The sequence below is a fragment of the Bidens hawaiensis genome, unplaced genomic scaffold (assembly GCF_021521415.1).
Source record: "Bidens hawaiensis isolate Kalapana, Puna unplaced genomic scaffold, B.hawaiensis_p1.1 tig00419396_1, whole genome shotgun sequence".
Taxonomy (NCBI): domain Eukaryota; kingdom Viridiplantae; phylum Streptophyta; class Magnoliopsida; order Asterales; family Asteraceae; genus Bidens; species Bidens hawaiensis.
This window is the reverse complement of record NW_027504847.1, coordinates 1,765,812-1,776,336: the sequence shown is the minus strand read 5'-3', so window position 1 is coordinate 1,776,336 and position 10,525 is coordinate 1,765,812. Positions and strand designations below refer to the sequence as shown.

Sequence of the window (10,525 nt, the reverse complement as noted above, 5' to 3'; positions counted from 1 at the left end):
GGTGGCCTTACGAGTTTGTCACTTCGAATCCCCAGCCCACCCAAGTTTCGTCCCACTGTATGTTACGTCAGAGAGTTTTGCTACTGTGATGACATACAATTGTCAAGTTGCAACCAAAATTCAAAATTCTGAAAGCCAAGCCAAAATTTTGAAAGCTTGCGTGGACCCGGTTAAAACAACATAGTCTAATCAGAGTAAAAGGCTGTCTGTTTACAGATCTGAATAAACCAAACAGCCCCTAAGGTAACATGATTATCCAAACTAGAAAGTCATAACACACAAGAAAGTCATCGATTTTTTTTTAAAATGAAAAAGTAATGCACTTTTTATATAAAAATTATCTTTTCTTTAACACCAATATTTAATATAAAAATCATCTAATTACTAAATTACAAACCATGCCTATATATATATATGTACATCCTTCACCCCACACATCAATATCCAAACACACACACTCTCATATTACCTTTACTCCAAAACCCCCTAGCCAAAAACCATTTTATTTGTGTATGGCAGCTCGTTTATTATCCCATGAGGTAGCTGACCTTTGTCTCGGCAAACCACCTTTGAAATCACTCTCAATTTCCGCAACCATTCGCCACGCTTTAACCGCGCTTAAGTCGACCGACGACACCCATATAAGCATTTGGACTTGCACCCACCAGTCTAACACCATCAAGGACGAAACCCACATCTCTGATTGCCTTTGTATAGGCAAAATTTGCATGGTTGATATTATTTGTTACTTGTGTAAACCCGATAACATCGCGGCTCCGGCTACTGCTCTGGACTCTCCTGTGTCTGTTTTGGTGGCAACTGATTGTGGTACTGTGAGACATGTGGAGCCCTCCACATGGTATGTACTTTAAAATTGTGTTCTTCATCAAAATACTGACCGAGCCGTTTTAACCAATAATTTCAAAGTTGACTGTGGGCAGCACGGTCTAAATGGCTGTTCTGACCAGTAATTTTTAAAGTTTAATTATGTTTAGTTAAAATGACCGTCTAAGTGTTTTTCGAAAGATTTTTTTCAATGTATTGTCTTTGTCAGTTAATTTTGTTTTAAATTTTTTTATTTTAATTTAGTGCAAGAAAAAAAAGTAAATAAATAATATAATGACATTAAATAGTTTCTAGTACTTTCAAAAAACAGTTCATACACACTCAGACGCGTTTTGGACAAAAAAAAAAGTCAAATTTTATAATTGTTTAGTAGAATGGTCGTTTGAATAATATCCAGACGTTGTGCCGGACACAAACGTCTTTGAAAATAATTAGTAAGAGCATTTTAACCATCGACGGTCAAACTTTAAAATGTTTTTTTTAATTAAACAGTTGTCCAACTTATTCAGACGACCATTTAAAACAACGAAAATTAGATATCAAACGGTTTGTATATTTCGCACATTTTTTTAATATTTGTTTCTGTCCGTCGTCTTAATTAATTAATTTATTTCTTTTTGTTTTTAAATTTTTGCAGTTTAGTCGAAGCAATTGATATGATCATCAACGGAGCGCAAAACCTCGTGGTACCAATAAGCAGCCGAATCACAATCGCCTCAAAACGAAAACACATCCTAACCGACGACGGAATATCACTTACATCAACCACCCACGCCAACGGCGTGGAATACTGTTGGCTGACGCAAGATGACATCATCCGATTCTTACTAACCTCAATTGCCCTTTTTACCCCTACCGCCGCCTACTCCGTCACATCCCTCGGAATCATCGATTCCGACATCCTCACCGTCAAATACCACTCGCCGGCGTCCACGGCCGTCGACGCCATCATGACGTCACTTTCCGACCAAACCTCCGTCGCCGTCACCGACGACGACGGAACCCTCATCGGAGAAATTTCTCCGTTCACGTTAGCGTACGCCGACGAGACCGCCGCCGCGGCGATCGCCACGCTCTCCGTCGTCGATCTCATGGCGTACATCGACTGCGGCGGTCCGCCGGAGGATATTCTCCGGCTGGTCGAAACCGGGTTAAAACACCGGAATTTGACCGGAATGTTGACTGAATTTAATAATATTAATAATAATAATTTATTTTCGTCGTCGGACGACGAATGTTCACCGGCGCCGGCGAAGTTTTCCGGTAGGTATTGTCGGTCGAGTAGTTACTCGGCACGGGTTACGAGAATGGCGGAGGCGATAGTGTGTTATCCCGAGAGTTCGTTGGTGGCGGTTATGATACAAGCGATTGCGCACCGAGTGAGCTATGTTTGGGTGATTGAGGAGGATTGTAGCGTCGTCGGGATCGTTCGGTTTTCGGGTATGTTAGAGGTTTTCCGGGAGCATTTAGAGAGGATGATGAATTAAGAGAAATGTTAATTAAGTTTTGTAATGTGATTATTTGTGTAATAAGTGATTTGTGGTTTTGTATTAAGGTGAATCGTGTTTGGTTGATGAGTTGAATATGTGAATTCGGATCCGAATGATGTGTTTGTTTTTGTCAAGTTGAGGTGTATAAATTGGTTTAAAACTTAAAACGATTTTGGTTTGAAACCCGTTCAGGTTGGTCAACAAAAGTCAAAACCGGATTATAATCGGTTTCAGTTTGGGTTGAAACCCGTTTCGTGACCAGGTTACCCTCGGTTTCAGTTCAGGCTTTGACCCGTTTTTGCCCGGTTTTGGCCCGATTAACCGGTTTGGAACTGGTTTTGGTGGTGAAAATTAGAAACCGTAACTGAACCTATTGTTTCAATCGATTCCAACCCCGTTTCTACATAATAGGTTTTAAACCGGTTCGGTATCGATTTGATTTTTGATTTAGTTAATCGGTTTATTTGTCCACCTCTGGTGTCGAGTGTGCTACTCTTAGTATGGCTATATTTCATAAGTCGTTACATACTTTTATATTTTCGTTCCTTGTTTGGGTTAGAACTTAGAACCCATAACTTTTTTTTAAAAAGAAAATAAATAATCCATATCAAGTAAGCTAGCTTTATAGTGGCTGATTTTTTTTAAAATTAGTTTGAGATAATATATTAACACTTTTTTAGAAAAGTAAAGTATCTAGCTTTAAAATCAATACCTTTAACCTGCTTCTTCAAAATCTTAAAAATATAACTTTTAAAAAAAGTTCCTTAAATTTAAGCTATATTAATAATCCAAGTTGTATTTTTATATTCATAGTTACTGGTTTTTGTTATTTAATATCACTTTTGTCACGTTATAACAATTTGGCCTGTAGTTTAATCAAAATTCGTTTTGACAACTCCAGTCTCTCTGAGTATAAACACGGGTCGTATTTAATAGTTACAAAATTCAAGGTTATATGTATAATAAATATATACAGAAAAGTATTCATAGAAAATGAATAGTTCAAAATATTAAACACATTAAATGGGTCGAATGAGAGGTGCACAATCGGGTTTTTCAAATACTCAGGTTCGGGTATGACCGGGTATTCGAAAATCGGGTAATGACAATACCCAGGTCGGGTTCGGGTCCGGGTATTGTCTCTAAAAACCATACCTTGTGTATCGGGTTCAGGTTTTCTAAAATAGGGTATTTGAATACCCTATTTTCGGGTATTGAAAAAACCCAATTTTCGGGTTTTTTCTGGGTTTCTCCTGGTATTTTTCGAATATTGGATTTTTTAAGAGGTTGGACCTTTTAGGATTATTTTTCCTGTATTTTTCGGGTAATATCGGGTATAGATCGGGTGCGAAAATCCGGTTCCGAGTATTTGTAAAACGCGGTTCGGTTATGGAACCGGCCCGAGTTTTCAGGTACAAATCGGGTCCGGTTTCGGGTGCGGGTTTGGGTACTAAAAACCCGGGGTATAAAAGCCCGGTTCCCGGTATTTTCATAGGGTCCGGTTTCGAGTTCGGGTTTTTTTGTGCACCTCTAAGTCGAATGGATAATTGTTAAAAATGTGTCTAGATGTTTATAAATTTTCTAATTCATTTACTTTTATTTTAGCAACATAGTTATAAAACTGTATTATACGATTTTTAAACTAATTTTAATTTATTCGAACTCATCTAACATCATTGTTTTTTCATCCATGTTAATAATGCTAGACGCGTATTATGTCTATAAGTCTAGGCGGTCTACCGCATATTGGTCATCGAGGCTAGGCGGCCAGCAGCGAACACCGTCTTCTCATCTTTATCTCTACAAAAAGTTTACACCTTCTACTCAAACTTTTCTTCTTCGTCTCTCAAAAACTTTTTACAATGAATCCAAACAACTCATAAACCCGTTCGGCATTGTTTTTATTATTGTTGTTTCTTCTCACCCTATGCCTACATTTCTAGTTTTAAAATATCAAAGAAAATTGTTTGGCATGTTTTTCTTATTATTGTTTCTTTTCACCCTATGCCTACATTTCTAATTTTAAAATATAAAGGCTGAATTATGTTTTAATTAAACAAATTGAAGTTAAGTTTAGGTGAACTGGCAACTAGATTACAACTTTTATTGATATCACTCTATCACACAACTTCAACTTTTTTTTTACATTAAACGTCATACTTTTATTTATGAAATTATTTAAACTTATGATGTCGTATGATAAACAAAACTATTTAAATTAATGATGAAATGCAAGGACTCTTTTCCAAACTACTTATTATAACACGTCAAACGATTCTTTTTCATCTAACACTAACCATGTTTCTATTATTAATAATATATATTTTTTATTTTATTAAATAAAGTAAACTACAATTTTTTACATATCATTTGTTCAAAGCTACGCTTTTAGTCTAATAGTTCAAATATGCAATTTGCGTCCATGTGGTTTGATTTCACATGCAATTAAACCCGAATTCATTAACCCCGTTAAGTATGGTCGTTAAACTCATTTGTGTACCCTTCACGCGAGGGGCAGTTTTGTCCATTTTTCCCCAAATACACCCCAGCCCTCATGTGAAAGGGACTTATGAATTACGACTGAGGTTTATTTGGGAAGAAAAAGGACAAAAATGCCCCTCACATGAGGGGCACGCTAATGGATTTAACGATCAAACTTAACAGGGTTAATAAATTCATGTTTAATTGCAGATGAAATGAACTACAAGAACGAAAATTACAAATTTAAAACTATTGAATCAAAACAAAAAATTTAAAGAAACCACATAGACATAACAGCAGCTCACTCTATTAATTTATAAACATAATTTTAATTGAGAAAAAACCATGTGAACCGCCGCAATGATTACAAAAAGACAAGACAAATGAATATGTTAGTGAAATATAAGATAAGTAATTACCCTTTTCACGTTGTTGATCGTATATATGTCGTGTGAATGACAAGACTACCCACCCTCCATTTTCTCTACTTATTTGTCTGGTTATAAACGTACGGTTGACAACTCATGCCTCCATGTGCCAACCTTTAAAACTATTAAAAAATTAAATAAATTGTTTTTGGATGTGTTTTCATCTTTTAGATACGAGTACAAAGATGTGAAGATGCTTCACTATTCATATGTAAGGACTAAGGAGTCATGGACATAGTACATTAACATACGGAAAAGAACGTGATCGCGTCATGGGAATCTTTAATGTGACTAAAAAGAGCGACCAAGATTCATGTTGATCTGATTAAAATGATTTCGGGGTGTATATAGTATATACTACTTTACTGTGTTTTTGTAAATTAGTTTTTAAATTGTTGTCGGTAGAAGAGTTGAAATTGTTCTCTTTTGGGGACATAGGTTCGAATATCGGCTCATGTATGGGCTTTAAAATATGAGCAATGTCACACTGTAAGGGAGATTTGAACTTGGGTAATGATGTATAACAAGTGTTATGACCCTCTAGAAGAGATACCACTGTTAGTGAAGAAACACTAAGTGAACCCTGGACAGATTATAGATAATCTGGACAGATTATAGATAATATGGGGGTTAAGTAATGTTTCCCACGGATGAGATCTAACTGAGAAGGCTGTTCTTCAGGAGACCTGCAAAACAAACACCGTAAGCTCGTCACTGAGAAGGGGGGGTTCCTCCTTGTGACCACCCTCCGGCGTGAGAATCAGACTAGATTGCTCTGAATATAAGTGTATATTAAGAGATTGCTAGATAACTGGATAGCAGATGATCTTACCATTCCAAGATGTTGGAGTATTTATAGCCGAAGGTAGGTTAGAAGGTATAGCCGGCTGAATAGTATTCCTGTTCTACCAACAGTGGACTATGCACAGGCCATACTGGTTGGTGGATAGGTTACGGCCAACAGTAACTATGTCGGCTGCACTATTCCTCCAACTGTAGATTATGCACGTCCTACCTACTGTGGATTATACGCAGGCCATGCTGGTTGGTGAATAGGTTACGGCCAACAGTAACACTATTTCACCAACTGTAGGCTGCGCATGCCCTGCAGTAAGGGTTGGTGAGTAGGCAGCGGCTAATAGTGACAAACAGTACTAGAGGGTGCTCCTCCTCGTACTGTTGTCGGTGAGCTGTCACCCTGTGATTGGCTCATGGGCTGTTCTGGTCAGATTGTCTGTCCTATCCATACCTTGGTAGGTATAGTACAGAAGATCTTTCAGAATCATACGGACTGGCTCATTTTGGCGGGATTGTTCCCGTCTTGCTCATTCCTTCATGTGACTACTGAAGTATCTATTGTCTTGTGCGTGTAGCCCTGCTGTCTGCGGGTAGCCTTCCCTGATGGCTTGTATCCGCAACTGCGGGAACAGGCGGGGTACTTCACCATTGGGAGGCTTTCCCTGCGTGTACAGCTTGCGTACTGCGCGTAAGGTTCTCTGAGCATGGTGGGTCCTGCGGAAGCAGATGGCCTTTGCGCAGACGTCCCTGTTCAAGGTGAGTCTTGCGGGACCAACTGGGCTCTGCTGGGACCTACCTCTTCAGTTAGTGTGACAAACGTCTTTAAAAAAAGTAGACGAGGAAAGTTGAATAATATTCATTAGGGGTGTGCAAGAAACCGATCCGAAACTGTAAAATCGGAAAAATCCAAACCGAAAATCCCGAACTGAAAAAAAACATGACGGTTTGGTTTTATGTTTTTGTAATAACAGAACTAACGGTTCGGTTTTGGTATTGCATTAAAAATAAAAAAAAACCGAATCGAACCGAATTCCTAAATTTGTGTTTTTTTTATATTATGTTAAGTAATTTATAATATAATAAATACGTAGCTCAAATATTTGTGGCCAAATGTATAATAGTCTGTCGTTTTACAATTAACAAAATTATTTATACTTAAATTCATTATTTTTTTGCCAACTTTATTTTCGCTATGAAATTTTCAAGCTCACGCCGAAACCAAAAAACGGAAACCAAACAGTTTCAAAAAAACTCCAAAAACCAAAGTTTTGGTTTTCGGTTTGGTTTTAACCGAAAACCACACCGAACCACGCCCCACACACACCTAATATCATAAATTGCTTTCATGGTTTGTTATCACAGGGAACACGGTTGGAAGTTCGGACAAAGTCGAATATGTACAGAAGATTGGGTAAAAAGTAACAAAAGTTACATAATAGTTTAAGATATTAAGTTTATTAATAAATTGTGGGGTATATTGAATTATCTTTAAATTAAACGATTGAAATATACAGTTTGTTACAAGTGGGAAATAAACATTAACCAAGAAGTAAAAAAAATAACACACAAACAATGAGTTACTGTCATTAATCTGTCAACTTGGTAGTATCTTATGTAGGGGGGGGGGGGGGGGGGTCAATTTTCATTATGGCTATTGGCTTTAACACAACACGAAGAGTTCATTCTGGTTTGCGTCTCGAGGTTTAACCAGAATGACTAATTAAGTATCAAACATGTTTTTTCATCAATATAAGGCCTAAAATTTGTTATATGTCAAATGTTGAAATACCCTTCTGCTTAACTTAAAAATCTAACCGAGTTAGTAAAAATGATGCAAATAAATAAAACATGGAATACTTAGACACTACAATGATAAAAAAAAACTTAATTTGTACTCAACCAGTCATTCTGGTTAAAATTCAGAGACAAAACCCGTAAAATTAACTCCATCATGATAACAATATGTTTTGAATTGTAATACTTAACATGTTTAACAAATGGATCATGTTCCAGTTAATCTCATTAATTTATTCGACTAAACAAGTCGAATGTTAACATGTTTTCTTACCCGTTTAACCCATTTTGTACAACATACCAATCTGATTAACACGTTTATACAACATGATTAAATGAGCCATGTTCGAATTATATGATTTTAAGGGTGTAAGAACTAATAATTAGAGTTGTTATTATTATTATTATTTTTTTAAATAAATAAAATTTATTATCATATTTTAAGTTGAACGCGTTGAAATTAATATTTTTAACATAAATAGAAAATAAATCGGACACATTTGAGTTTTGACACCCCTAAACTTAGATGTCCATGTTAACTCCTTTACCTCTTTTGCAACTACAATAATAATTAATTACAACCGACTTATTATAAAATTTCTAAAATAAAATAAACGTGTGTCTTAGTGGCGGGAGGCTTGGGCTCTCTATTAGAGACCCAAGTTTGACTATGACTTGCGTCAATTTTGGTGGATTATGTCAATTAAATATTTGAGCTAGGTGGCCTTACGAGTTTGTCACTTCGAATCCCCAGCCCACCCAAGTTTCGTCCCACTGTATGTTACGTCAGAGAGTTTTGCTACTGTGATGACATACAATTGTCAAGTTGCAACCAAAATTCAAAATTCTGAAAGCCAAGCCAAAATTCCGAAAGCTTGCGTGGGCCCGGTTAAAACAACATAGTCTAATCAGAGTAAAAGGCTGTCTGTTTACAGATCTGAATAAACCAAACAGCCCCTAAGGTAACATGATTATCCAAACTAGAAAGTCATAACACACAAGAAAGTCATCGATTTTTTTTATTATTCATATAGCTCGTAAGACGCCTCGCGCGCAAGCTTTTATTATTCTTATAGCTCGTAAGACGCCACGCGCGCAGGCTTCATTATTCTCATAGATCCATAAGTCGCCTCGCGCGCAGGCTTCATTATTTTTACAGCTCGTAAGTCGCCTCACGCGCGCAAGCTTTATTATTCTTATAGCTCGTAAGTCGCCTCGCGCGCAAGCTTTTATTATTCTCATAGCTCATAAGTCGCCTCGCGCGCAAGCTTTATTATTCTCATAGCTCGTAAGTCGCCTCGCGCGCAGGCTTTTATTATTCGGCGTGCTATATCTTATTCATGCTAGTGCACCATCATTATCATAAAAACCACAACACGTCACCATCATGAAGAAAACATCCCAAAACTCAAAGACAATAAAGATAAGGCCGAAGAAAAGGGAAAAAACCGCCTCACGCCCTAACACACCTCATAAAGTCCAGCGCTCCACCTAAACGCTTGCGCGCCCAGGAGCAACGCTGGACTTGGGGGGGCTTGTAGGGGTATGGTACTAAACCCGGTTTTACGACCCTAAATTTATTATGTTTGCTTATTTTATTATATGGACTAATACAATGTTATTGGGCTGAGGGGGTTTTGTGGAGGTAACCCTAACTGGGCTAGGCCCATTAGGGTTCCATGATGGTGGCCATGAGGCTCCCTATATAAGGAGGTCTCCACCTCCTTATTAGGGGTTGGTCATTCTCAATAAGAGCCACCACCATATTTTTGTGTCTGTGAACAAGAGATCCTGGAGATTTCTTAGCGGTCACCTCCACACCCCCAAAAAGTCATTGCAGATCCCAACCAGCCGGAGAAGAAGATCAAGACGTGGTTCGTTCATCTCGAAATCCGTGGAAACATCGTCATGGATCAGGTCAGATTCATCTCGTGCTTCGACAGTTATGTTTTTTTCCAAATTTCAAACTGATATTTTAGGGCTTTTGATCGAAATGAGAATACGAGTTGATAAATGTAAAACTTACTTCCAAACGGTGGTCCAAACGACTAAAGGAAGCTTCAATTTCGATGTTTAAACTTTTAATTAACAAAAATCAAGCTGTTTGAAGCGTCGTTTCGAGTTAAGTTTTACATCAATCGACTCGTATTCTCATTCTGATCAAAAGCCCTAAAATATCAGTTTGAAATTTGGAAAAAAACATAACGTCGTTAAGTTTTTTTTAACGGAGGTCCAATGAAAATAAATAGTATGAAAGTTAGGACCAGTGATAGCTACTTTCAAAATAGGGATTATTATCAGCCAACTGCATTAAGTTGGGATTATTAAAATCCAATTTTCCACTAAAAAAAGACACAATAGATCGCAAATATAACACAATGACGAACAAAGTATAGCACAATGTTGAGTAATATAACACAATATGAAGAAAAAAAAGACACAATGTCATTATGTCAAGCAAAAAAAAAACACGATCAATGACACAAAAACACACAAAACACAATGATAAACAAAAAGACACAATGATTTTTTTCACTTACCATTGTATTTTTTAATAAGAACGAGAAAGACGGTGAAAACATTTTTGTGTATTTTAATTTTTTCGTTTTTTTATTAAATTTTGAGTTATGTTTTTTTTTTATTTTTTTTATATTTTAGGAATTTTTTTGTATGGCTACAAATAATTAT

General features: G+C 36.9%; 1 protein-coding gene across 1 annotated transcript; it reads left to right on the top strand.

Moving 5' to 3' along the window:
• The first annotated feature begins 459 nt into the window (after window positions 1–459).
• Window positions 460–2,606, top strand: LOC143608557 (CBS domain-containing protein CBSX5-like). The gene is made up of 2 exons (XM_077083571.1): window positions 460–859; window positions 1,484–2,606. Exons 1-2 carry the CDS (start codon window positions 513–515, stop codon window positions 2,331–2,333), a joined length of 1,197 nt encoding a protein of 398 aa, XP_076939686.1. The 5' UTR covers window positions 460–512; the 3' UTR covers window positions 2,334–2,606.
• Window positions 2,607–10,525: the final 7,919 nt, after the last annotated feature.

Coding starts and splice junctions, on each gene's coding strand:
- LOC143608557 (XM_077083571.1), top strand. CDS start 513: ATGGCAGCTCGTTTATTATCCCATGAGGTAGCTGACCTTTGTCTCGGC. Junction 860..1,483: donor CATGTGGAGCCCTCCACATG/GTATGTACTTTA, acceptor AAATTTTTGCAG/TTTAGTCGAAGCAATTGATA.